Source organism: Lagopus leucura, unplaced genomic scaffold, assembly GCF_019238085.1.
Source record: "Lagopus leucura isolate 7727_CA_CO unplaced genomic scaffold, USGS_WTPT01 145-15_obj-0_obj, whole genome shotgun sequence".
NCBI classification, from domain to species: domain Eukaryota; kingdom Metazoa; phylum Chordata; class Aves; order Galliformes; family Phasianidae; genus Lagopus; species Lagopus leucura.
In genome coordinates, this window is record NW_024967125.1 from 22,255 (window position 1) to 48,883 (window position 26,629).

The window sequence follows — 26,629 nt, forward strand, 5'->3', positions numbered from 1 at the left end:
TTCAGCCCATTGACCGATCCCAGAAGTCAGCAATGAACTCCCAGTGTCTGCAATGTCACCTTCCATAAATTCCTCCTCCCTGAGGAATTTTTGTACTATTTTCTTGCTTTCAGCTAGAGCTTGAGTGACTCTCATCACATTTTTGTTGTAATTGGTGTAAAATCGCCTCCCTTTGCTTTTATTGACATAGGCAAAAGAATTCTGAGTGAGGTGTGGTCACACCTTGGAGGCTGGCAGCCTTTGGGATGGAGGTGTTGACACAGAAAGTGGAGACCTGCAGGCCAGTTTAACCTCACAGGGATCGCTGCTCATCGCTGCACCAGGCCCCAGGGAAGCAGTTTTTTGTCTCTGTCTAAAAGGATTTTGTCCCTTCCCATCCCACTGCTTCTTTTGTGGTCACCTGCTCCCCTCTGGGGGCACTGAGGCTGAAGGAGATTATGGCATTAAATCCCCAGCATCTTCATTTCCAGCACTGCGTTCTACATCACCCATGTTCCCGTCCTCATCCCCCCAGAGACAAACCATCCTGTTGCTGTGAATAGAAATACTTTATTGCTACTGTGCTGGGGTGCGTGCAGCAGCGTGGGGGCTTAGCACAGGACCCCCAGTGCCAGGTGAGTGATGGAGATGGATGTGCCAGTACCAGGGTGCTGCTCAGAGAAGCAAAGGGGCCGTGAGGGTGTGAACACGGGCCTGATCCCCCTCCCCCTCCAGCCAGGTTGCTGGCTTTGCCCATGGTCCCTGTGGTACTGCCTTGCTGGTGGGGATTCATCTGCCCTGCTCCTGCAGCCTCTGCATCTTCAGGATCTGGCACAGCAGCCTCTGCACGTCCTCATCCATGTGGCCCTGGGGCAGAAGAGACATTCAGGAGCTCAGTGAGTTGGCACTCTGTGGATCCCTTGCTGGATCCACAGATCCCAACCCTTGCCCAGATCCCTGGGCACTGGCGCACGCATGGTGCAGTAGTCCCCTATGGCATTGTCCCCACTGCCATGTCCCAGCTCACTTGCACTGCGTAGAGCAGGTGGCTCCGGTACAGCTTGACCACCTTGCTGTGCTGCAGCTCCGTCTCCTGAAAAAGAGCAAGCAGCCTTGGGCTTGGGGTGAGGACCTGGGAACCCACCAGGCACCCTGATACCCACCGCCAGCTTCTCCTCCAGTGCCCGGATCCTGGACTGCATGGCAGCAGTTTCGGGGGGGGTCTGCATCACTCCCTTGGACTCTGGGAGAGCATTCAGGGCCTCCTTCAGCCTGAAGACCTCCTTGGAGAGCTCAGTGATCTGCGCAGTGCACAGTTATGGGCAACCAGGTGTCACTCAGCCCCATCTCCTTAGGGATCTCCCCATTGCTGTGACCCCGCTGCCACCCTTCCACCACCTCCCCATCCCCTACCTTCCTATCCCTGTCCCTGACCAACCGGGCTGAGTCCTCTACGTGGCCGTGGAGGTCCTGCAAGCGCCGTGTTTCATCTCGTGCTTCGGCCAGCTGCTGCTGCACCGCGGCCAGCCGCTCCTCGGCCGCCTGCCTCTCACTCTTCATGAACAACGCCTGCCTTTGCACCCTGAACACCTCCTCGCACGTCTTCTCGTGCCGTCGCGACAGCTCATTCAACCTCTGGCTCAACGCCGCCGCCTCGGCCCTCAGCCCCTCCTGCGCCGCCTCGTGCTCCCCACGCGGCACCGCCGTCGCCAGCTCAGCCTGCAGCCTCGCAGCCTCGCGTCCTTTGGCTTCTGCCACAGCTTGCAGCCGATCTGCCCGCTGCTGCAGTGCCTGCAGCTGCTGCTGCAACGCCGCCGTGGCCCGAGCGTGCTCCTCTGGAGACACCTGGCCCTTGGCTTCCCTCTGCGCCTGCTGCAGCTGGGCCAGCACCTCCTCGTGCTCCTTCCGTCCCACTGGCCGGGCTGCCAGCTGCTCTCGCAGGCTCTCCAGCTCGGCCTCCCTGCGGCCCAGCACCTCTTGCAGCTGCCCCAGCTGGGTTGTCAGCTCCCCGTGTTGCCTTGCCAGCTCGGCCATGCGCTGCTCTGGCACTCCTGGCTCGGGTGCGTTGCCTGCCCGCCAGCTCTGTGTCTTGGCTTCCATCTCACATCTCATCGCTTCCGCCACCGCTTCTGCTCGGCTGCAGCGCTCCAGCAGGGCCGCCTTCTCCTGCAGTGCCTCCTCTTGGGCACCACCAGCCTCCAAGCGGCCCTGCAGCTCCCTCACCTGCTGTTCTCGCTCCTCCAGCGCTGCCTGTGCCTGCTTCAGGGCCATCCGAGCCTCGGCCAGCTCAGTGACACGCTCCTCGGGGCTGGAGGGAGGCTGCTGGAGTGGCACCCGCAGCTCACAGCGGCTCTGGACCTGGTGCTCAGTGCTGGACCGCTGCTCCTTGCTGCCCTTTCCACCTGGCTCTGTTGCAAGGCTCTGCCTCCCACGCTCAGCACCCTGAGCCTGCAGCCTCTCCAGCTCACGCTTGAGGGAGTTGTAGAGGCTGGCAGGCACAAAGTCCCCAGGGGAAGATGGGTCACTCTCGTCCCGCTCGAAGTTCTCCAGGACCTGCTGAGCAGATGGTGAGGCTGCCAGCAGGCAGGGAACCAAGGGAGGGATGGGCAGACAGATGGTGACTTGCCTGTATCTTCTCCCTCAGCTCCTTGTTCTGCATGGTGAGGGACTGCACCTGGCCCTGCAGCGTGGCCAGCAGCTCCTCAGCTGAAGGGCTCAGAGTCTTCTTGGAGAGCAGCAGCTCTGCCCCTGTGCAGCACACAGATGCTGGTGCTGTGCCCATGTGCCAGCTCCACACCGCCAGGAACGCCGTCTGTGAGCGATGCACAGCCCCACGGTGACCATTGGAGGCCAGCAGGGCCCTACCTGGGAACTCGAGCAGCTCTCCCTCCTCGTCCTGCAGCGTCTCGATGTCGTAGCTCGTGTTTTCCTTCTCATTCTAAGGGTGCAGAGCAGTACGTGTCAGATGCTGCACACCCTGCCTGGCCTCTGGTGCTGCCAGCCACTCTCTGTGCCCACCTCCTGCGAGGACAAACGGCTCTGCAGAGCCTCCACCTCCTTCCCCAGCCGTTCCTTCTCTCTTTCCCGTGCTGCCAGCCTCTCCTCCAGCTCTTGGATCTGCAGAGCATGACACAGGGGTCCCCAATGGCACCCCCAGCACCAGGACCCCTCAGACAGCCAAGGCTGCCTATGACCTCCCCCACGCTGGCCTCACCTGCTTCTCCATGCAGCGTAGGGAGCCTTTATCCAGCTCTGCCTGCTGGCAAGACATAGAGAGACAACAGAATCACAAAATCACCAAGGTTGGAAAAGACCTTCAAGATCATCCCGTCCAACCACCTACCACCAACAGTACTCCCTAAACCATGGCCCTCAACACAAAATCCGCAGGGAAACAGGGAAAGATAAATGCTGTCCTCATCCCTCCCATCCCTGGTGATGGGGTGGCATCTTCCCCACGAAATTGTGCCTCATCTCTACCTCTCGTCTCTCCTTCTCCTGCTGCTCCAAGCCCCGGATTTTCTGCAAGAACTGTGCCCTCTCCTGCCGCAGCCTCACAATCTCCTCGTAAGCATCCTGGTCCTCCTGCAGGATGGAGGAGTTCTGAATGGGTTCAGCTGCCTTGTGACTGCAGATATGGAGCTAAGCCTGTACCAAGAAGGATCCTGTCCCTTACCTGGCCTGGGGTACCTGGGGGAGGCAGGGGAGCTTTCCTCTTCCTCGGAGTGTTGCTTTTCTCTCTGCCTGCTGACTGGCTGGGTGAAGATGTCTGCACAGAGGGACATCACATGCCAAGTGGCCTTCCCCCTTCCTGGACCATCACTGCCTTGGAGAGCCTGAAGGCTCCCAGCGACCCCCACCCAAGGGCTGAGGGCAGGATCCAGGCTAATCCCACTGGCAACCCTCACCTGGGACGTCTGCTCAGATGTCTCCTCTTCTGTGGAGAGAAAGTGAAATCAAGGAGATTTTGGGGATCATGGAGGTGGGCACGGCAGGTGGAGCCATACAGGGGGTGTTCACAGTGTTGTGCACTCACGGAGAGCAAACAGCTGCCTTACCACTGGCCCAGGACTGGCGCTGAGCAGCCTCTTGCAGGAAGTGCTGGATGAGAGCGTTGCCCGTGGACAGGCCGTAGTGTGCAGCATCGTGGCCCATCGAGTCCACCAAGGCCACCCGTGCACCAGCATTGATGAGCACCTCCACGGTCTCCACGCTGCCATTCTCACAGGCCAGCATCAGGGCTGTCCTGAGCAGAGGGATGGGAGCAGAGGTCAGAAGACCATCCGTCTCCCCATGTGCCCCCCAACCCTCACCAGCAAAGACTCACTTCCCCTGCAGGTCCCGGCTGTTGATGGCTGCTCCACGGTGCAGCAGGTACTGGCAGAGCTCTGAGTGGCTCATTTTGGCAGCAAGGATCAATGGCGTGCAGCCATTCTGGGCAGAGATAAATTGGGTGAGGTTCTGGGGATGCTGCTTGGATCCCCCACCTTGGGACACCCTGCTGCTTGATTTCCACATCCTGCTTGCAGGGTGTTTTCACAGCAGTGCTCTGGAGACCACAGGCACTGCCAGCTGCTGCCTTCCACCCCAGAAGCAGCTGCATTTCAGAGGCAGCCTGGATCTTTGCTGCTCTGTAAAGTATCACAGGGTGAGAAGCAGAAGGATCTCACCTTATCCTTAATGTTCAGGGGAGCTTTGTAATCGCAGAGGATCTCTGAGCACGGGATGCAGCCACTGATTGCTGTGGAGGACAGAGGCTGAGCACTGCCTGGTGTGGGGATGTGAGCAGGATGGGTTTGGCACTGTCCTCACTCACCTGCATGGTGCAGCGCCGTCTGGCCACTGCTGTCAGCTACATCCACAGGGCAGGAGGCCTGAAGGGAGAGCACAGATGGGGGACAGATAGACTCTGCAAGCATGTGGCTACTTAGCATAGTTGTAGGGTTGAGCAGGGCTGTCCCAAATCATACAGTGCCAGATAGAGCCAGGAAACCACCGTGCCAACCAGCACCACCACTGAGGGAAGGGAGCTCAGAGACAGAGGGCAGCAGGCTGGGGCTGCCCTTAAGGTGCTGGGCTCTGTGTGGTGTGACACAGCACCCTCCCTCTCAGCCCCAGTACCTGCAGCAGCTTGCTGACACATTGTGGGTGGCCGTGCTTGGATGCCAGGTGCAGGGCAGTGTAACCTGGGGAGAGGGACAGACAAACAGGTCAGAGGACAGACAGTGGGTTGATAGCACTGGTTGGATCAGCTGGGGAACAGATGGATGAGCACACACAGGAGGACTTGCTGAGCTGAGCTGGGCTACCACAGCATTAGAAAGGGGCATGTGGCTGCCATGCCCTCACCCGAGCTGTCTTTGGTCATGGCATCCACACCGTGAGCTAGCATGGCTTCAAGGCAGTCCGCATTCCCCCGTGTGGCAGCCAGATGAAACCTGCAGCGAGACCCAGAGCTGTCAGACCCACATCTCTCACCTGAGCCCCATCACAGCCCTCCATCCCTGGTGACCTGGAGACACAGGACAGCACTCACGCAGATTTGCCCTCAGAATCCAGCTTGGTGGGGACCAGGCCCTTGCGGACAAGGAGGGATGCCACCTTTCCAGCATCGTTGTAGTCCACAGCTTGCAGGAGCTTCTCATCGTTCTTGGTCCAGTCCTGACTCTGCAATGAAGCCAACGTGAGGCTGTGATCTCTGTGCTATCATCAGGGGCAGGTAGGATGTTGAGCTAGGCGTGGGTGCTAATCCTCACCCCCCTCATCTGCTATCTCCCACCCACCCCCAACTCTATCCCTTGGGTGCAGTTTCCCAGCTGCTGCAGTGTCTGGTGTGCTGTATGAAAGGTTTAGCTGATGGGAATAAGGTTCCCCTTCACACCCCAACCAGTTTGCAGTTCACAGACAGAGGAATTAGCAGAACTGCCCCAGTTTAACTCTCAATGTTCCAAGATTTGGGATGCTCCCTGATTGCCCCTGCCCCAGGGTTTGTTCCTGCCACCCCAGCGACCCTGATGCTATCCACAGCCAGCACCCAGGAGTGTCTGAGCCCTATCCCTGCCTGGGTCTCTCCATTCTCAGCCTTGTTTTTCTCCTTTCCAAAGGCAGGGGTCAAGTCAGGGCAAGCAGAGCTGACAGTGAGCTCAGGTCCCTGGGGATGACTGCAGCCCAGGATGTGTTGGGCACGATGCTGTCCCTGCTCCCAAAAAAAAAGGACTGAGGCTAGGTAAGAATTTGCTGACCCAGTGGCCTCACACCTCCCCTCCTCAGGGAATGACCCACAGCAGAGCAGGACCCGGGGCTCTCCCCACAGCCTGAGACAACAAACCAGAGGTTGGCTTCGGCTGGGAAATAGATGTCACCTCTGGGAGCTGCTCACATCCTACCCCTCACCAGCTGATGCCCAGCGCTAGGCAGGGGCCCTGTGCCACGGCGTCTGTTCTATGGGGCCAGGGGACCCAGTCACGGGGTGTGGAATAAACCAGACTCCCAGGGTTACTGGGCAAACTGGGAGCGTGGCGCTCACCCCCTCCCCTTTGTCTTGCAAGGACAAAGCAGCTCGGAGAGGACGAAGCGGAGCCTCGGGGACAGGATTGGGAATAGAGGGGATCCGGGCGGGGGTTGGGGATGACAGCTTACCCCGTGTGCAGGACTGAAGGGGAGCGGGGATGGAGGGCAGGGACGTACCGCAAAGGAGGCAGCGGCACAGAGGCAGATCTGCTTCATGGTGTTGAGGAGGAGGCGGCGGGCAGCCATGCATCCCTTGCCTGAGCGTGGGCTGGCCGGGGCTCCTGATTACGGACCCCAGACCACGGGTCGGTCCGGTACCGCCGCCCGGGCGGGGACCGAGTCCTGCCGCAGTGACAGCCGGGATCCGCCTCCTGCCACCCCTTCGTCCCTCCTTCCTTCCCTCCCTCCTCGGCGCCCAGAGCTCCCGCATCCCTGCATCCCTGCCTCGGAGGTACTGAGGTTCCACCGAGCACCAACTGGTCCTAGTTAGAGTGGGAGGGGATGGGGGGGGGAGTAGCTCTTGGAGACCCCGTGTACAAGAAGAGGAAAAGATGCATCTCCGAACTACGGGGACAAGTATCCTCCCACTGCCTGCGACCACTTCCTTGAGGAAGAAGGATGTAGGACCTGAACCCTGCCCTGGGGGACACAAACTGATCTCCCATCACTCTGGGGCCAAGAGGGACATGCAGGACCCCCCACCTGAATCTTAGGAACCACTGACCTCCTGCAAGGAGAGAACCCCAAAATGCAGAGGATTCCCAAATATCTGTCCCAGAAGAGCCCAAGGGGACCGAATGGAGACCCTCAGCCCTCCCCTCTCACAGCAGTGTAGGGAAACTGAGGCACAGAGCACTGAGCACAGCAGGTAGTGCAGGCTCCTCCACCTACACGTCCCCCTGGTGCTTCCATAGGCAGTGGGGACAGCACTGTCACCCTCTTCCCAGCCTGGGAAACAGTAGGAATATGCAGCATTATGCCAGTCTGGTGCTGAATAATTAAGGAGCATTGACTTGCTGGCTCCAAGGTGGGAACCCAATCTGGCTGTGGCAGCTGGAAAGCTGGCAGCCATCCCTGCATCCCACTGGACAGAAATGGGTACAGGACCTGGGACACACTCACCTCTCCTCGGTGCTGCTTTTCCTTCCTTTGCTCTGCCCTGCTCCCACCGATAATCCCAGTGGCAGCCACGGTTATTGGCCACTCGGGACAGGTCCCCATGTCCCCATACCCATGCAAAACATAGGACATCCTGGGGCCCCAGACCCCTGTGAAACCCACTGACACCCCGGGGCACTGGCAACCCAGGACACGTCCCCATGTCCTTGGGGACGGCACTTACATCTGCCTTCCTGAACTTGGCCTTCAAGCTCTTCATGGTAACTGCAGTCCTGTGGCACCCGGACACCCGATGGCTGTGTCTGAAAACCTCGTCTGCTTGCTGGGATCAGGCTGTGGGGATGTGGCTGTTGCAGAGGGCAGTGGCAGCTTTGAGGGCTTTGCTGCTGCTGCTACAGGTCCAGCTCGCCACCAGCTCTGTCTGTTCCTTGTCTCACTGCTACTGGCCCACAGCATGACGCGGGGGGGGCACATGAAGGCATTGGGTTACCTCTGCGGTTACAGGTGGGGGGGGGACATGGGAGGGCCCAGCACCAAGCAGAGCAGGCAGCACCCTTCAAACCCCTGCACCCAGGCATAGGGCAGCTTGCATTGGAGAGGGTATCATGGCAGGGCTGGGCAAGCCTCAGGGGAGGGATAGAAGGATTTGGAACCACCACAACATTTCAGGTTAGGTGTTAGGGAGAAATATTTTACTCAGAGGGCAGTGAGGTCCTGGAACACCAGAAATTGGGGATGCCCCATCTCTGGAGGCACTCAGGGCTAGGCTGGACAGGATCCTGGGCAGCCTGACCCAGTGGTTGGCAACCCTGCCCAGTGAAGGGGGATGGCATTTGATTATCTTTAAGGTCATCTTCAAACCTAAACCATTCTATTATTTTATGACCTGGCCCCCCCAGCCCAATTAGGCTGCAGGCAGTGTAGGACATGGCTGAGACGAGCAGAGCTGAGAGCCCCTGCCCTTGTGGTGCACCCACTTGCACGGCACCTCTTTGCACGGCATCACTTGGCATTATACACCCTTGCCTGGCACCTCCTTGTCAGCACCCAGTGTTTTCTTCCCTTCCAAAGTCTGTGTCTTATAGTGGATGTATTAGCAGGGTGAGGGCAGACGTCCCTGTTGCCAAACACAAAGATGGCGGCGAGGACTTCACAAGTCTGCGCATGCGTACTGGTGCTGCGGCCTGCTCTAGACAGGAGTCTGCGCATGCGCACTGTTGCTGAGGCCTACTCTAGACAGGAGTCTGCGCATGCGCCCTAATGCCGCGGCCTCCCTGTGCGCTTCCGCCCGCTCGCGGACCGACAACAATGAGCTCTCCGGTGGCCGGGTCGGGCCATGGCGGTGAATTACGCGGCCGGGCTCTCGCCCTACTCGGATAAGGGCAAGTGCGGCCTCCCCGAGGTGAGCACGGCGCGGCGGGGTCGCCTGGCATGGCCCGAATCCTGCGAGGTTGCCATAGCAACGGGGCTTTGTGCTCCCTGGGGACCCCCGGCACCGCGGGGTCTTTGGGTGCTTCGGTCCCGGCCTCGGAGCTCGCCGCCTCCTTTCCCTTCTTCCTCCTGCTTTGCGTCCCGTCCTCCCCTTTGTGTTCCTCAGGCCGGCCCTTTCCCCTGGCAGGACCCTCCCCTCCCCCCTCCCCATCGCCCAGCAGGCCGTTTGTTTTGAAGGGAGCGAGGTGGGCACCGCTGAGTTCCTCCTGGAGTGACCCCATCCCTGCGCCCCCAACCCCCCATCCATGCTCACGAAGCTTAAGAAAAGCTTTGGGTTGGAACCACTGTCCCTAGAAGGCCGGGCCAAAGAACCATCCTATGGAAATGAATTTATGTTGTGCCAAAAATCAGAATGGGCCCGTGACCCCATCCACCACCATCCCCTATCCTGCTCGTTTTAAGCCTTAATTTGCATGGGGATGGTATATACACTGCTATTTGTTTCCCTCATTATGTGCATTTGTCATTAAGCAATGTGACACATCAAATCTCCTTTCCCACGTGGAGTTTTCATGGTGGATAGGACAGAAGTGTGGTTTGCTGGCTCTTTGTGCCTGCCAGGAGGCACGTAGGACCCATCTCTGCATATCCCCATTCACGTGGGGATTTGTCTCTTCCGCTCAGATTTTTGATCCACCAGAAGAGCTGGAGAGGAAGGTGTGTGAGCTGGCAGACTTGATAAGGAGTTCTTCCAATGTTGTGTTCCACACAGGGGCTGGCATCAGCACCGCCTCGGGGATTCCTGACTTCAGGTAAAGGCAGTGGGCAGCAGGCAAAGGGGGGTAGGGGGTGAGCAGCACCTCATCCGAGTCCATCTTCCATCTAAACTGGGTTTCCTGCCAGTCATCCTTCCTGCAGGGATCATCCTGTCATGTCCTTTCCACTCTTGTCTTGTCCTGTATCCAGCTGAAACTACCTTTTCCATCTTGCACATTGGTTTGATGTTAAACCTAGAAGCCCTGTGTGCATTTTGAACAGAAATATCCAGTAATATTTGGCCCTTGTTTAGCACTGATGGGGCTTGGGATGCATTTACAAGCATCGTAGCAGAGCCTGAGATCTCAATTATTGTTTCTTCTTGTCCCTTTGCTGCAGGGGGCCTAATGGTGTCTGGACTATGGAAGAGAAGGGGCTTTCCCCAAAATTTGACACCACCTTTGAGAATGCCAGGCCCTCCAAAACTCACATGGCACTTCTGGGGCTGCAGAGAGTCGGCATCCTGAAATTCCTGGTCAGCCAGAACGTGGATGGCCTTCATGTGCGCTCAGGATTCCCACGGTACTGCTTCTCCCACCCTGCCTCCAGGTTCTTTTTGTCTCTCCCAAATGCCAAAGTGTGGCTGTTCTTCCTGCCTGATTAGCATGGCCTCGTGTGCAAGCATCTGCAAACATCCCTGTCAAAGTACACCAGCCAGTTCTCTCTTTATGTTGGGGATCGAGTTTCAGAGATAAGTTAGAAGCTGTTTGCCCACTGATGTGGATAGTGGGTAGATTTATGAAACTGCCATAGTATCAGGGCAGAGAGGGTGCTGCAGTAGGAACTGATCTAAATTACTGGCTGCAGTCTCTGATTTTTTTGCCAGCTGCAGTGGGCTCAGGGCTCCTACATAGAGGTGTTCCCTCTGTGAGGAGCTGTAACATGTGGAACCCAAGGGTGAGGGATCTCCCCCCTCTGCTTGGGTGGAGTCTGAAGTGTGTTTAGCAGAGTGGTGGCTATTTCCAAGTTGTCCTCAAAGGAACCTGCCTTTCTATGAGCACTTGTGGCAACATGCTCTTCTCCCTTCAACGAACTTCAGCCTGTGATAAGAACCCATTTCTAATCGTTAAGACCAGCAGATAATTATCTCATAATCCAAACTGTTTGGAGCTGCCTGGAAGAGAAAGAGAAAGCAGCTGAATTCAAGGAAGAAAATAGAGTGAAGGAAGTTAGAATGAGGTGCCTGACTGGGAACTGGGAGAAGATGCAGAAGATCTCAAATGGCTTCAGCCTTTATGGTCTGAGCAGAGCTGGCTCAAAAGGGTATTTCTTATTGAAAGCCTTGAGTCCTGGTTTGTGCTCCTGACCCTGCATATGCCTTTTCAAACTAAACAACCTTGGGAAAAGGAATAGGAATTAATCACCATGGCTCATCAGTGCTCCCTTCAGCCTGGTGCAGCTGGCTCGCATTCTTCTTCAGCATTTCTCTTCCACTCAAGTGGAGCATGTGCTTAAGAAAGTGCTGCTCAGCTGGGGCCAAAGCTGTTCAGTGTTGTGGATCAGGTCAGTCCTGGAGGAGGTTTCCAGTCACTGAGGCTCATAGGGAAGTGGGAAGAGTGTGGCTTTGTTTTCTACTAGCTTCTGCACTTTGAGTTTGGTGTTGAACTTGAGGGGAGTTTTGAATAAAAGGGCTGGAAAAGACCTGGGACTCTGCAAGGACAAAGAGGAAAAAACCACTGAGTGCTGAGAAAAGCAAAGATCCAGGTTGCTGTTAGGCACAAGGAAGGTTTGAGACTGGGTCAGGATAGAAAAAGAACTGGTGCTGTAGAGGGAAGCATTTAAAATCAAGCCAGAATATACTCTCCTTCCCCTTGGTCCCAATGGTGGCAAGCACAGCATAATGCTCTCATGATGGAAGTGAAATGGGTGCAGAAGGCCTCCGCAAGGTCTAAGCATGTCCTTTGGGTCTCCCCTGCCCCCACAAGAGGGACAGCTCTTCCCAAACCACCCTGGCACAATATTTCTTATGTTAAATGCACACAGAGGTCTCCACGTGCCCTGCGTGCGATGGCCTCCCTCGGTTCAGGGAGTCTCCATTCATCTCTGCCATTTCTCCCACAGGGACAAGTTGGCTGAGCTCCACGGGAACATGTTTGTGGAGGAGTGCATGAAATGTGGCAAGTACGTGGGTAGCAGCACGTGGGGGCTTTGTTGTTGTCCTGGGGAACAGTGGAGGGCCTGAGCAGACTTGGGGCTGCCTGTCAGACAGGTGCAGAGTGCATGGAATCACCATCAGATCTGTCCCATCTGAATAAGCCCTGTCACACTGTAGGAAATAAAGATTGTAAGAAACCTCTGTTGCCTGGGAAACCCTCTGCTGTGGCAAGTGGGGCTGCTTGCTAGAGAGGTAATAGATTGCATACTGGGCTTTGCATCCTGGATGGCAGCAAACTTTAGTGGCCTTGGAGCTGATGTTCAAAGCTCCCTAAAAGGGAAATTGCTGTAAAGCATCACCTGGGTAGAGATTGTGGTTTGAAAGTGACGAAGGACTGAGGTGCTCAGCTCACTGCACGTGGCTCTGAGCCATCACCTGCTTCCTTCACTCCCAGGTGGCTGTGATGTGAAACCTGCTGTGTTGTGGGGACGTTTCCCCAGCTGTGCCACCTCCCTGCTTGTGGCTGCTGTTGAGTCACACTGGATCCTGGGCTCTGAACAGCAGCATCTCTTGTGTGTGCAGGCAGTACGTGCGGGATGCTGTCGTGGGCAGCATGGGGCTGAAGCCAACAGGCAGGCTGTGCAGCGTCACCAAAGCACGAGGGCTGCGGGCCTGCAGGTACGTCTGCTGGGGCAGCTGTGGGATTAGAGGGGCTGGATGGGGCTTCCCGGGGTGCTGTGCAATGGAGAGGGGACAGTCAATTACCTGGGAGGTAGGGAGTGAATGATTTTGATGTGCAGATTTTGTGTTGTAGGGTTGAGCCAGCTGTGCCTTGGCTTCAAGTGAATAAATAAGCAGCAGTGGCTGCACGGGGCATCTTTAAATGCACAGGGAGGAGGCCAGTGCCCCAGCTCCTAGCCAAGCAGCCTATTCTTGGCTGTCTCCCCATGCAGATCACTTGGACATGTCCTAGTGTTGGAGAGTGCCCTTCTATAGGGCTAGAGCTTTAGATGTGGCCCTTCCTCTCCAACAGGATGCAGCCCTTGCACTGCCCTGATGCTGCAGATGTCCTGTAGGGAAGTGTGGGCAGCATCCTCAGCTCCTCAGCTCCACAGCTGGAGGGGCACTGATGCTATGTGACATCCAGACACACTCTGTGCACAGCAAAGTTTGAGCTGGGGAGTAGGGGGGCTCCAGGACATGAGGCAGAACTGTGCTGATGCACCTCTGAAGTTGGGGAGGTAAAGATGCATACCAGCAATGAACAGAAACAGCGAGAGAGCAGCTTTGATGGCGTTTGGTGGCATCACAGCACCATCCACAAAATGCCTCGTGCAGGTGAATTATGTCTCTTCCCTTGCCTACCAGTGAGTCCCCACAGCTGCTGTGGGCTCTCTCCTGTACCTCAGCACTGGACTGAGGAGGTGTGGCAGGGGGTCTGGGTGATGAAGCTGTTGCTTCTCTCCTAGCCATCTCTGCTGATCATTCCTAGCAGTAACCATGGTCCCTATGTGTTTTCTAGAGGGAAGTTAAGAGACACTATTCTGGACTGGGAAGATTCCCTGCCTGACCGTGACCTCACACTAGCAGACGAAGCCTGCAGGTACCATATTTGGGATTTTCAAGCCATCATGACTGCTGATTGCTGCAGTTTGCAGTGACCCACGAGGGTGCCTGTGCCCTCTGCATTCTGCAGTACCACAGCAAGCAGCCCTTGGGCTGACCCTGCATGGGTTCATGCATAAGACCTGAGGCAGTGTCCATAGGACAGCAATGCCTGGTTCTTTCCCAGGAAGTGACCAAGGAAAAGTACTGCAAATTCTGGCCACAGCTTTGCTTCCCAGCTTGGAAGCTGCTGGAGTCCAGGCTGGAGCAGTCTGCAAGTGATCGTGGTTTTATTTCTTTTTATTTTCTGTCTTGGATATTTTATCTCCTCCCTGCAGGAAAGCTGATCTCTCTGTTACACTGGGGACCTCTCTGCAGATCAAACCCAGTGGCAACCTCCCACTGATCACAAAGAAGAGAGGAGGGAAGCTGGTCATAGTCAACCTGCAAGCAACCAAGCATGTGAGTGAGAGCATCCTTGCTGCTCTGCCCTGCTCTTTTCCCTTCACTTGTTTCAGCCCCATTACTTGTTTCCTGCACGTTGTCCCCTCCCAAGCAGCCATGCAGAAGTGGCTTATATTATTGGAGGGTTTAAAGTTGCAACTCCAATAAACACCTAGAAATGGAAGGTATGTATTAAGAGCATGATAAAAACCAAGCACAGAGCCCAGCGTATGCTCTGGTGAATTTCATTGGTGGCATCACAGCACCAGTTAAGTACCTGCACACGCACAACGTGTGCCGTGGCACAAGGGAGTTTGGTTCATGGTTTAGCCTTGGTTTTGGTGCCCTAATTGTCAGGCATCTTTTTAATAACCAGAGCTGGGCAAGTTCTGAGATTTGCTAGAGCTCCGTTGTTCCTGTCCCATTCTGACCTGGGTTTTGCATCCATGTCTGCTTTGCTGGGCTGTATGTAAAGGTGCAGACTGCCTGTTCACACCTGAATACAACCCCAACAGCATGCAGCATAGCCAGGGAGCAGCTTGGGTCACAGTCTTGGTATGTGTTCCTTTATGGAAGATTTCCCAGGGGCAGGAGCCTTGGAGTCTGCGTGCAGCTGAGCCATTGCCCAGTTCCTGTCCCCAGGCACTCCCTGAGAAGAGACATTTGTTCCTGTACATCGTGTTTGTCCCCCTAATGCCACGTTTGTCCTTGCTTACCCCAGGACAGACAGGCAGACCTGCGAATTCATGCTTACGTCGATGATGTCATGACAAAACTGATGAAGCACCTGGGACTGGAAGTCCCAGAGTGGACAGGGCCGGTAGTGGTGGAAAATGCTGACTCTGCCAAGCCTGAACAGCTCTACAAATGTAAGCCTGAGGCTCACGGGTTGCTCAAGGAGGAGCCCTTTTCCCAGCACAACGGAACAGCTGGGCAGTGCCCCGACCTTGGGACCACGCTGGTGAAGCACCAGGATGATCTGAAGCAGGAGCATCCCAGTCTGGACACAGGACCACCGCTGACAAAGAAGATGAAGGTAGAGCCTCTCCTCACCTGACCCAGACTGTTCCCTGTCTGACTAGATGCTTGTCTGTGCCACTTTTCCTACCGACTTTTTATTTTTTACCTCCTTAAGCTTTGTCTCTTTTTTATGTAAGTATTAAATACACTTGAATCGTGTATGTCTGGGCAGCTGTACCTACCAGGGTGGGAGGAATGCCTCTGCTCCGTACAGTTCCTTATCTGTAAAAAGAAGGTTGCAGAGCCCAGCTGTGCACTGCAGACCTCAAAGGGCCCAGGGATAAAGGTGCTCAGTGTTGGGTTGGTGATGCTGGGGGAGCGACACAACAGGATCAAGCTGCTGTTGCTGTCTCAGATAGAGCAGGGCTGGGTGGTGGTGGGATGCTGGTCCCTCTGCTGTGCCTGTATCTCCTTGGGCAGCCCTGAGCAGGATCTGGTCAAGTGCCCCAGCTCTGCTGTCATGTTGTGAGCCAGGAAACTCTTGAACCCAACAGCCAAGGTGTCTTTGAAACCCTGTGGATTACCCTGTATTAAACTAAAGCAGGTGATTCTTTTTTTTTTTCCTTTTCTCCAAAATACTTTTTATTTAGAGATGAAAATGAAGTTTGTTTGTTTGTTTGTTTAAAAAAAAAAAGAGAGAGAACAAACCCACCAAGCTGCAGTGTCAACATCCAGCCAGACCAGGCCTCCTCTGGTACCAACATTCCCTTCTTGACCAAACCCATGTCCCTTCCCCAGCTCCTGCTGTATGCAGCAGGCAGGGGCAGCCCATTCCTTTCCTCCTGGTGAGGCCAATAGGAACTAGTCTCCTCTTCCCAGTTCACAGATAGAAGCAAAGCCAAGTTGGTCTCTGGCATCCATCCATGCCTGGAGAGGGACCCCAGGGGTCTGTCCTATAGGTAATGGGGTGCTGAACCCTTACTGTGTCCCCTGCAGTTCCTGGGTGCTGCTTAAAGCTCCTCAGCTGGCTCCAGCACTGTGGGCCTGCTGTGGTCAGCTTCTGTCCAAGCGAGCGACGTCAGGCTTTGGTGCAGTGCAGTGCCGTCCCCCAGTGCAGTGCCAGATTGGTCCCCATCGCTCTGGCTCAGCCCCTCTGAGGCGATTGGTGGTGTGCTGTTTTGGGTGGAAGCTTTATCGAGGTGTGGAGTGAAGGAGCTGCTTCCAAAGGCTTCGTGCAGAGTCTCGGTTTCAGCCTGGTGCTTTGACCACAGTGGCTCTGGGGGCTTCTCATCCCCAGCTCGGGGCTGTGCATAAGCCACACGGGAGGCAGCTGTGTTATGCAGGGACCTGGAGAAAACTGAGCACGAAGGAGAGTCAGGGCTGGCAGCAATGCCCTCTGTGCTGCCCTGGCATGGCCCCCCCAACCCTCCTTACCTCGCACTGGTCCGAAGTCACCACCTGTCTCAGCCTTGCTAGGGGCAAAAGGGCTGATGGAGGGGAAGACAATGAGTGCGAAGGAGAGCAGCAGGACCTGGGGACACAGGGGTGGTGTTACTGTGTGTGGTGCTTGAGGAGGACCATGCTGTGCAACGTGGTTCCCAGCGAGGGGGCTGGTGGCAGAACCAGGGCTGCGTCCCTCCATTTCTCCCTGCTGCCTGCCCCATCCTGACACCATCCATCCACCTTTTTTAACACACATCCATCCCTCCTTCCAACCCTAGAGCATCCATTCTTCCACATCAGCACACCCATCCCTCCATCCACCCTTTCCAGCACTCCTCCATTGATTTCTCACTCCCTTGAAGCAAGGAGCCCTGGAGAGGAGATTTGGGGCAGAGAATGGGAACAAGGAGCAGGGGGCTCCACACACCGCAATGCAGGTTCCTGTCTGTGCTGCTTTGTTGCTCGACTGCACCACCAGGGCCTGCAGCTTCTTCAGCTGCTCCAGGAGAGACCTGGGGATAGAGAGAGTGCATGAGAATCCCAAGGTCTGGGATCCACCTCGCAGCAGAATCTCAACCACCCCTTCACCTGCCCCTTTGTGCCTTGTCTGTTATGGAGACACCTACGAGTTCTGCTTCTCTAGGTGCAGGACTTTTCTCTGCAGCTCCTGGTTTTGAGCTGTGCATGCTGACATCCTGGGGGACAGAGAGAGGGATGTGAGGTCTGAGGGGAGCCAAGCAGCGTGCCTATCACCAACCAGCCTGAGGCAGGGGTTCAGTGGCCATACCGACTCTCCAGCCCATCGATATATTCCTTCTTCTTCTTGCGACTCTCCTGAGCTGACTGCTTGTTTCTGATCTTCCTCCGGATCTTCTTCAGCACTCGCTCCTCATACTGCAGAAATGGGGGGGGGGGGGGGGTTAGGGCAGCCAGGACCCCAAGCACGGTGTCCACTTGTTCCATCTCAGGTACCGCAGGACTCACCTTGGTGAGGGGCAGCTGCGTTGGCAGGGACACCCCCTCCTTTGCCAGCAGCTTCTTCTCATCCTCTGTCAGCACGAGCTCCTGGAACTGCCCCTGGCCCTGCCTCAGCAGGGAGTTGGGCACCTGTGACTGCTGTGGGACCGTGGATAGGTGATGTCCTGGGCTGCAGGCTCACCCCATGCCTGCCCCAAAGGACCACAGGTAGGGACAGTGGTTCAAGGTTGAGAACGACATCCAGAAAGGGACGGGAACAAGACTGTGTGTAGTTCAGGAAGGGGAATAAGTAGGGGAGAGACAAGGAGGGATGAGGGTAGGAATGGGATCATGGTCCAGGAAGTGGCAGGGATAAGGAGGGAGGGAAGGGACAAAGGTCCAAGGAAAGAGAAAGGATGAGAAAAAGTACAGGGATGGAGATGAGGAATGAGGATGGCATCTAGGATGGGACAGGACTGGGCACAAAGAGGGCTGGGGAACATGGTAGTGAGGACTCACAGCATCAGAGCTGCCTGAGAGCAGCAGATCCTTGACAGTGAGGGTACAGGATGCAGGCGCAGGGACTGTTGACAGACCCCGGCCCTCCTCCAGGAAGAAGCCAGGATTCCACATATCTGGGTGAGGACCAGGTGAGGGCTGTCAGCTGTGTCGTGTCCTTGGCCCCCTGACATCCCCCAGCTTCCCCTCTGTGCCCCATACCTCTCCATCCTTCCTGCATACCCAAACCTCCCATCCCACCTAGCTCCCTTAACTTCCCACGCCACCCATCAGCTCCCCAGTGTCTCTTCAACCTCCCACTGTTCCCAGCCCTGTCCTCCACCCGGTTTGTCCCCCATGGCTCACCCAGGTCAATGGAGACCTCAGGGTGGGGGCCTCCAGTGCTCCCAGGATGTGTCAGAACCTGGTGGCAGGAGTTGGTAAAGGCATAGGGGGCCTCGCTGAGCCCTCCGTCACAGCACCCGGGGGGGCTGTCGAGTTGATCAGAGGGGGGGTCCTCAGAGACTCCACTGTCGCTGACACCTGGGGACCAGCTGGGCGAGTCTGATATCGAGTCTCCAGAGCCCAGAATGGAGCTAAGGAAGTCCTCGCCATCCTGGGCACGCTGTGGGGATACGGATGCCTGTCACCATCAGTGCTGAGCGCCTGTAGGATCTGCCTGGGCCACAGGACAGCACTGCATGGGGTTCAGGTAAAGCAGATCTCACCCCATCCTCGTGCCAGGTGCCCGGGGATGTCGTCCCCAGCTCCACACCACGGAGGATTCCATCCTGGCGGTCAAAGAGGAGGTCCAGCAGGTCGATGCTGTCGAGGCCGCCCACAGTGGAGGCCATGGCTGCAAGGAGATGAGGTCAGACCCCATCCCCATGATTGTCCTTGTGCCTCTCCCCTAAGTTTCATAGCTCTGGGGACACCCTGAAGCACTTGGTGAGAGGGAGCAAGGAGCACAGAGTGGGACCACAAGGATGCACATCTACACACGTGTCACGCGTGTGCAAACGCGTGTGTGATCACATAGATGCACGCATAGGTGGGTGGATGTGTGGCCATGCTGACATGTGTGTGCAGGGATATGACCGTGCAATCTATATGTGCACACATGCACCCACACATGTGAGACGTGGGTATGAACACGCACACGTTGCAACCTGTATTGCAGCATGTGAGCGCACCTGGCCAAGCCCTACGTGCCTGCATGCAGGAGGGAAAGCACACATATGGTCTGGACATGCACACAGGGAGTCAGGACATGGCAGTGTCCCCCCCTCTGCTCGCTTCCAGCAGCTGTAGCTCCTAAATCATCCATTTTTCCCCAGCAGCAGGGGCTTCCCATGGGCACCCAGCCATCCTACAGGAGGAGCACCCAGACCTGAGCCCTCAGCTCATTTCTCCTGTCTGGCCCTGTCTGGCATATGTGACCACTGAGAAGATTAGGTTAATCATTTAGTGTGGCAAATGGAGGAAAGGAGGCTGCTGCCACTGGTCAGCCCCAAGAAGGGCCCCCAATCCCAAAGTCTGGATTCCAAGAAACCCAACAAATCGGCCAACTGACCAGCAAAATCAAGGAAGTGACCAAAAAACAGATCAAACAGCCAAGCTGTTGGCCAACTGACAAACTGATTGACCAAAGCACCAACCCACTAACCAACTGAACACCTAACCTCCTACCCAACCCACCCAGCCCACCACCCAACCAATATCTGAGCAGCACTGACTCAAGGCTTTTTCAAGCTGGGTTTGAGGTTGGCTGTCATTAACGTGACATTTGACCAGCCAGCTTGGAAAACAGGGGAAATTACACTCTATTCTCTCCCCATGGTCCTTCCAGTGCCATCAGCAGCCCCATTGCTGACAGCAGGGCTTTGTTGAGCACTGGCAGCCAAGACGTACCTGTGTGAGATCCCAGCTCCAGTGGGAAGCCCTGAGATCCGTCCTGGCCTCTGAACTCCTTTGGTGTGCAGGACACCAAGCCTGGCCACCTCCTCCTCTGCGATGCCCTGACCCGAGTGGCAAAGTTTAAACTCCAACAGCACATAAATAGTGTCCAAGATTGCAAAATTGCCTGTGTCCTGATAGGGGCCGGCGATGGCAAAGGGAAGGCCCATGGTGCTCCGTAACTTATTAGCTAAATGTTTTTGTCCTCCTCTGCCGAGCGGGACAGGAGGGGCCTGGGCTGATGGGCGAAGTCCAGGCTCTGCAACTGCCCATGAACTTTCCCCCACTTTGGGGGTAATTTCTTTTTATTTTTTCAGATGAGCACATCAGCATTAATCACATCCTATAAATGTCGAGAACGTCTGGGGAAGATGTTGGCTTGAATTCTACCACTTGCTGCTTCTCCATAACACACGTTGATCCCAACTGATGTTCATGATGATCCTCACGCCCAGGGCTGGCCCAGCTGCCACCTCTGTGCCTCAGTTTCCCTGTGGATCAAAAAGCATGAAGGCTGGGGCTCACAGCCTGCCACATCCCTCACCCTTCGGTGATGATGTTGGATATCTCACATTCCGAATGCTGGGGGTTACGACTCTGGATGGGCATGATCAGATCCCAGCAGAGCCCACCCTTCGTGCGGTGCAGAGCCCGGCCCACCCCTCTCCCTCGTGCCCGGTGAGCCAAGGCAGCTTGTGACCACGCTGTGCCACGGGGTACAAGGCTGCAACGTCGTGCTTATCTCTTGCACAACGCCCTCTGTCCAGGAGGGACCGGCAAGAGGGAGGGCACCGCCTTCACGCCGCAATTTATGGCCCCACAGCGGAGACGGGAACTCCTTGCTCCGGGCAAAGGGCGTCCGCTCTGCCGGCCTCCGCCCTGCCATCGCCCTGGCACCACGCGACCCGCTGCCAAAGCCTCCCGAGCGCTCCGCCGCGTGAGGCACGGCGGGCACCAGCAGGGGGCGCTGCAGCCCCGCATGCCCCGCCTCGAGCCTCGAAGCCGTCCTCCGCAGCCCGCTCTCGCGAGACTCCGCGAGGCGTCCTCCACGAGGCCGTTTCCCCACGCCCCGCCCCTTTCGGTTACTCCCCCTCTTGGCTCCGCCCACTTTCGCTCCATGCCCCGCCCCGCTCGGTCCGCAGGCGCGGCGCGGCCCGGCCATGCCGGCCAAGAGGAAGCCGGTGCTGCCGGCCCTCACCATCACTCCCAGCCCAGTCGAAGGACCCGGACCCGGACTCGGTGGTTCCGCAGAGTGAGTGAGTGGCGGTGGGGTCTGACCGGTCCTTGCCGCTTCTGGAGCGTCGGTGCTGGGGTTGGCTGCGTGCCGGGCCTGGGAGCTGAACCGGGAACCGGAGAGGGACGGGAACGGGGCTTGAGGAGCGAATGGGGAGCTGGGATGGGCTGTGCCTGGATGGGGGCTGTGTGGGAACCGGGGGCTGCTGAGGGTAGCGCTGTGGGATCGAGGAGGAAGCGATGGGGCCGGGCACAGAGCGGCCTTGTTCGTAGCTTGGCTGGGATGAGGTGGGGAAGGGCTGGGGGGGGGGGCGAGGCGAGGAGCTGGGGGTGGTCAGTGGGGTGAGGAGGAGCAGAAGCCGTAGGGATCTGGGGGGCGGGGGGAAGAGGGAGGGGGGTGTTGGGGCTGCTGGGAGCCCTCGCTGATCCCCTGCCCCGGGTGGGGGGTGGGGCAGCAAATGGCAGAGGGTGGCTGGAGTCTGTCTGTCTGTGCGTGCGTAGCAGGTGTTGGGGAACACAGCATCCCCTTTGTGCTCAGCTGTGGGTCTGGGGTAGCAGGGGGCTGGTGGGCATGTGGAGAGGCATTGTGCTTCACAGAGAAGGCCAAGCGTGGCTTTCCGTGTTAGGAAAAGTTGCCCCTTAACTTGTACAGGGGTTTGGGCTGAGTATGTGCAGGTTGGGACTTCTGTTATTCCTTCTGCTTCTCCACGGTTCCCCCCAAAAAAACATTGAGGTTCTTTTCCCTGTGCCTCGCTGTCTAACCCTTATGAGCCACGTTTTGCCCCTGCCGACAGAGGACAGACTTTCTCTGGACCCTCACAGACTGATACACCCTTCATCTCCTGCAGGGCTAATCTGGTGGACCTTCAGAAGAAGCTCGAGGAGCTGGAGCTGGATGAGCAGCAAAAGAAGCGCTTGGAAGCTTTCCTCACTCAGAAAGCCAAAGTGGGAGAGCTGAAGGATGACGACTTTGAGCGGATCTCTGAGCTGGGGGCTGGCAATGGTGGTGTGGTCACCAAAGTGCAACACAAACCCTCAGGGCTCATTATGGCACGGAAGGTAAGGAGGCAGGAGATGCCTTGCTGGGGAGCAGGGTCCAAGCAGGCTGTCTGCACTGCTCCACCTGCATGCAAAGCACCTGTCTGAGTTGGTACCAATGCACGAAGCTGGGCTCTGCACAGAGTCTCTTCCTGTTAACTTCTGTAAGCTTTCTTGCTGCTCTGCCTGGCTGTGGGTCATCCCCTGAGAAGGGGAAGTCTGCATTAAACAGGTCACAGGGTTTTGCAACGCCTGGTGTGAGAACATGAGTTTGTTCTTTTGCCAGGAAATGGGTTTTCTGAGGGTGGTGGCTGACAAGGGCTCAGTGTGGCAGGTGGAAAGATGCATAGCTGGCCCTGCACACACCAGGGTTTGGCATGCATGCATCCCTTGCCATCCACTTGATAGTTCCAAGCAGTCTTGTGAACCTGTCTTGACAGCTGTTCCTCTCTGAGATTGGCTTATGGGAGATGTCTTTTATTGTCTTGTAATAGAGAAATAGGAGGTGCTTTGTCTGCCTATTAGAAAAGGCAGTGCTCAGTGAGAGCAGCACAATTGCTAACATATAGGACAGCTTCCTTGGAAGGCTCTATTCTCACTTGCTGTGGGGATGACTTAGTGGGTATCATGAACTAATAGGTTTTCCAGGTGGCTTTGCTTGGAGTGGAGCTCTGTGAGCCTTCCACTGTGACATTATTTTGGGATTATTATTTCCCAATTATTTTTAATTTAATTATAAAATAATTTCCATTATTTTAGATGTAATTAGATGGTTTTGAGATTGTTGGGAGCGCTGTGTTTAGAAACTGGAGCCAAGGCAAGCTGCAGCATTGGGCAGCACTGCTGTGTTCCTTGCTGAAACCAGGACCTGGGTGTCCTAGAGCTTACAGTAACAGCAGCTGCTTTCTAACCTGCAAGACTTTCCTTCCCACAGTGTGTTAGCTGACTGTGTGCAGCCCAAGGAATAAGGCATTTACTCTTCCACGTGCAGAAGCATGTGAATGTTGTTTTTCTCACTCCATGTAGTTTCCTTGATAGGAGAGCACCTGTTCTTACAACACCTACGAAGCTCGTGAAAATGTTCACGTTGCCAAGTCAGATCTGCTTCTGCCTTGCCTTTCCATTCTGTGTCCTCTGTGATTTCAGTGTGTTACACAGGCTGGCAGTTGCTGCACTTGCTAGCAGGCTGCACAGCACTCCATTTGACCCTTTATCCTTAATTTTGGAAACATTTTCCTTTCTTTCCAATGCTCACGCTTGCTTGTTCACGTGGTTCCTGTAAGGTTGTTTTTTGATGTCTTTAGGCACTATACTTTTTTTTTAAATATATATATATAATTTTTCTTGTTAGCTGATTCATCTAGAAATCAAACCAGCCATCAGGAATCAGATTATCCGAGAGCTGCAGGTGCTGCATGAGTGTAATTCCCCATATATTGTGGGTTTCTATGGAGCTTTCTACAGCGATGGAGAGATTTCCATCTGCATGGAGCACATGGTGAGTCCACGTCCCCCCCCTCCTCCTTCTCCAAACTGCTGCTCCCAGCACTGTGTTCCCAACTGGATCTTTATGAGAATGACATCCAGATGAAGTGGGTTAGTGTGCTGGCATTCATTGCTGGCAGTGCAGTGGCTCCTTGCTCTGACTGCTTGGTGTTCAGCAAGGCTGCTAAGCTGGGGTTAGAATCTCCATGCTTCTACTTAGGCATCTAAATGACAGGCATCAAGGTTTTTTTTGGGGGGGGAAGCAGAAGTTTAGGGGGTGGCCAAACAGAAATATTGTAAACCCATCATTCTACAGAGCTTGCTGTCAAATGCAATGTGCATCTTTTCTTGTCCCTGTCAGAAGTGTTGTCATTCCTCCACAGTGATGCTGGCAGCCTCATCTTTGTGTTCAGCGCTGAGGGAAAAGAAGCTTAAAAACTAACAGCAAGAAACAGAGCTGATAGGATTAAAGTAGTTCTCAGTGAGAAGCTTGAGCTCTGATGACCAGAGATCTTTTTCTGCTGAAGGAGCTTGCTTGATATCGATGTACTGCAGTCTACTGAGCTGGGATGCTGTGTATCACTCTTATAGTCCAATATGGATGCGTTTGTCTGTATGGCCAACTGCTCTGCTGCTGTTGGTGTGCTGATAACCTCCGTGGTTTTCTCACTTTCAGGACGGTGGCTCCCTGGATCAAGTGTTGAAAGAAGCCAAAAGAATTCCTGAAGAAATACTGGGGAAAGTCAGTATAGCGGTGAGTTGCCGCGGGTGAGAAAATGCTTGTGCAACCCTTTCTTCATTTGTCCATATGTGCTTTCCCATCCTGAAGTTGGGCAGGAGGTGCTGGTATGTGAGATGGGAGCAGGGAAGCAGGTTCCCAAGCACTTTCCATCATTCCCAGCCCTGGTGTTGCATTATTTGGTGGTTGCCAGACAGGGAGAGAAACTTCCTTGGGCAAGAAACCCAAGACTTGTGATTGTCACAGCAGGGGTCTGCTGTTTTGCTCTGACTGAATCCATACAGTGGCCATTGCTCACTGCCATCCACAGCAATCAGTTGCAAAACTTGAAGTGCTTAGTCACCACAGAGAGGCTTTCCTCACAGAGCTGCGATGTGGCAGCACTGAAGTTTATGCAATGCATCTTACTGAAGGCAAAACGCTTCGCTTCTGAGTTCTTATCCTGTCTTTGGCTTCCTTCTAGGTTCTGAGAGGTTTGGCCTATCTGAGAGAGAAGCACCAAATCATGCACAGAGGTGAGAGAGGAGGAACCTAACAATAACTGCCTGTGCTGGAGGAGCCCTGTTTAACCCAGAGCCATGTTTACACTCTTCTCTCTCACTGTTGTCAGATGTGAAGCCTTCCAACATCCTGGTTAACTCTCGAGGAGAGATTAAGCTGTGTGATTTTGGGGTCAGTGGTCAGCTCATTGACTCCATGGCAAACTCTTTTGTGGGAACTCGGTCCTACATGTCTGTAAGTTCAACTTTTTAGTGGATTTTTACAATTTGGGTTCAGCTTGGATGCAGGTGGGGTTAACCATTCGTATAGAATCAGTGTCCTGTCCAAGCTGTTCACAGTTTTCCTCTGCATTCCTGCCCTCTCTGGGACTGTGGTCTCTTTGGATGCTGTCTGATCACATGTGCTTCTCCATGCTGAAGGTTGGACTGGGGAGCACGTAGTGTTCCATGCAATAGGAACAAGCACAAGATGTGCAAAGGAAGATGTCCACATCCTATGGATGCTTTCATTCTGTTTCAGCTACTGTTTGTGGGTTCAGAAACTTCTTTCTGTATGCAAAGCCTGTCCAAGAAACTGTGGAGAGGGCATCCGTGCTGACACCCTCCCTCCTTCAACCATGCTTCAACCATGTTGGCAGGGGTGTTAGCCAGTCTAATGCAGGTGGGGTTGGTGGAGACTGATGGAAAACAGAGCCAGACTGGAGGAAAGCTGCAAAAAGAGCAGATGATGCCTCAAAACGAAAGTCATAATCTGTGGGCCCTGGGCTGCAGATGTGCTCAACCACAGATTGTGACACATTTGGGCTAATGGTTTCTGTCCAGCCTGGTGTAGTGGAAGTGACACAGTGCAGCAACAGGCAGCATGCAGACTCCTCTGCCCTGTGTCTTGATAACAGGCTGCTGTAACCATGAAATTTCCTCCAGGCTGGTTCTGGTCCTCTGTCTGGATAGCAAAGAAGATGCATGTCTGCTGTCCACACCGTGTGGCTGCAGCTGTAAGCAGGCAGTAAGCAAAGCTGCTGGTACTTCTGTACTTAGGTCTGAGCTCCTCTTGTATTTTTGGGAATGGTTATTTAAGTAGAGTTATAGTTAGATGGTGTATTTAAGGGTGGTGTTCCTTCTGCACTCAGTTGGGTCTGCACAGCTCACACAAAGCTACCAGCATAGATGGCTTGCATGGCTTTATTATTTTTTTAGCCTTTTCATCACAGTAGCATTTTCTGCTCCTCAAATTGCTCTCAGATATTAATAGGAATAAACAGAAGAATTAAAAAAAAAACTTTGACAACAAAATTAAGATCTCAGCTCAGTGAGAAATACTTTACACTCAGAAGTCCAGAGCATGAGCAACTGCAAAGGCTGCTCAGCTGTATCTGTTGGTTAGATGTGTGCAAGTGCTTTGTGTTTGCTGTGACTTGGGAGTTCCCCCACCCCCCAGAAATGCTTTCTCTGCAGACATCAGTGCTTCTGGCAGGCATCAGGAGCGCTGGCTGCTTGGAGGATGCCTGCTCATGGAGAGGATGCTTCAGGTTTCTTACCTCTGTGTTTTTTTTTTCCTTCCAGCCTGAGCGATTGCAGGGCACTCATTACTCAGTCCAGTCCGACATCTGGAGCATGGGTCTGTCACTGGTGGAGCTTTCTATTGGAAGGTACCCAATACCCCCACCAGACTCCAAGGAACTGGAAGCAATATTTGGCCGTCCTGTGGTGGATGGGGCAGAGGGAGAATCTCACAGCGTCTCGCCGCGGGCCAGACCCCCAGGACGCCCCATCAGTGGTAGGGGCTGCCATGCTGCATTGGGGGGGGCTGCCATGCTGCAT

At 55.2% G+C, this 26,629-nt stretch overlaps 4 protein-coding genes across 6 annotated transcripts; 2 read left to right on the forward strand and 2 right to left on the reverse strand.

Annotated features, from left to right (window-relative positions):
* Positions 1–529: 529 nt before the first annotated feature.
* LOC122192962 (ankyrin repeat domain-containing protein 24-like) lies at positions 530–6,813 on the reverse strand. The gene is given in 18 exon segments (XM_042893663.1): positions 530–855; positions 858–1,280; positions 1,393–2,532; positions 2,606–2,727; positions 2,845–2,917; positions 2,998–3,096; positions 3,194–3,238; positions 3,460–3,564; positions 3,656–3,748; positions 3,888–3,916; positions 4,038–4,225; positions 4,307–4,413; positions 4,650–4,720; positions 4,796–4,853; positions 5,101–5,165; positions 5,329–5,417; positions 5,516–5,646; positions 6,667–6,813. Coding segments are annotated over 18 exon segments (2,994 nt in total). The 5' UTR covers positions 6,736–6,813; the 3' UTR covers positions 530–768.
* Positions 6,814–8,873: 2,060 nt separating this feature from the next.
* Positions 8,874–15,180, forward strand: SIRT6 (sirtuin 6). Its single transcript, XM_042893667.1, has 8 exons — positions 8,874–9,010; positions 9,724–9,851; positions 10,195–10,377; positions 11,917–11,976; positions 12,533–12,628; positions 13,473–13,553; positions 13,894–14,017; positions 14,721–15,180. Exons 1-8 carry the CDS (start codon positions 8,945–8,947, stop codon positions 15,054–15,056), a joined length of 1,074 nt encoding a protein of 357 aa, XP_042749601.1. The 5' UTR covers positions 8,874–8,944; the 3' UTR covers positions 15,057–15,180.
* Positions 15,181–15,588: 408 nt separating this feature from the next.
* CREB3L3 (cAMP responsive element binding protein 3 like 3) lies at positions 15,589–19,938 on the reverse strand. Of its 3 annotated transcripts, none has more exons than XM_042893666.1 (10): positions 19,769–19,938; positions 18,586–18,713; positions 18,224–18,482; positions 17,879–17,994; positions 17,387–17,485; positions 17,190–17,296; positions 17,029–17,097; positions 16,830–16,914; positions 16,394–16,490; positions 15,589–16,316 (listed from the first exon to the last, which is right to left on the reverse strand). In XM_042893666.1, the coding sequence occupies exons 1-10, from the start codon at positions 19,911–19,913 to the stop codon at positions 15,970–15,972; spliced, it is 1,452 nt and encodes a 483-aa protein (XP_042749600.1). In that variant the 5' UTR covers positions 19,914–19,938; the 3' UTR covers positions 15,589–15,969. The 3 variants fall into 3 exon arrangements, with proteins under 3 accessions (XP_042749600.1, XP_042749599.1, XP_042749598.1); XM_042893665.1 differs by having other exon boundaries at positions 17,387–17,515; positions 19,769–19,936; XM_042893664.1 differs by having other exon boundaries at positions 17,387–17,518; positions 19,769–19,928.
* A 1,006-nt stretch (positions 19,939–20,944) lies between these two features.
* On the forward strand, positions 20,945–26,626 carry MAP2K2 (mitogen-activated protein kinase kinase 2; the record flags this gene model as incomplete). Its single annotated transcript, XM_042893668.1, has 7 exons — positions 20,945–21,065; positions 21,895–22,105; positions 23,436–23,582; positions 24,246–24,323; positions 24,772–24,823; positions 24,919–25,043; positions 26,372–26,626. Coding segments are annotated over exons 1-7 (960 nt in total), but the record flags the coding sequence as incomplete, so codon positions are not given.
* Positions 26,627–26,629: the final 3 nt, after the last annotated feature.

Coding starts and splice junctions, on each gene's coding strand:
- SIRT6 (XM_042893667.1), top strand. CDS start 8,945: ATGGCGGTGAATTACGCGGCCGGGCTCTCGCCCTACTCGGATAAGGGC. Junction 10,378..11,916: donor GTGCGCTCAGGATTCCCACG/GTACTGCTTCTC, acceptor TTTCTCCCACAG/GGACAAGTTGGCTGAGCTCC. Junction 14,018..14,720: donor ACCTGCAAGCAACCAAGCAT/GTGAGTGAGAGC, acceptor TGCTTACCCCAG/GACAGACAGGCAGACCTGCG.
- CREB3L3 (XM_042893664.1), bottom strand. CDS start 19,913: ATGTGCTGTTGGAGTTTAAACTTTGCCACTCGGGTCAGGGCATCGCAG. Junction 17,297..17,386: donor CGCAGCTGCCCCTCACCAAG/GTGAGTCCTGCG, acceptor CCATTTCTGCAG/TATGAGGAGCGAGTGCTGAA. Junction 16,317..16,393: donor TGACTTCGGACCAGTGCGAG/GTAAGGAGGGTT, acceptor CTTCGTGCTCAG/TTTTCTCCAGGTCCCTGCAT.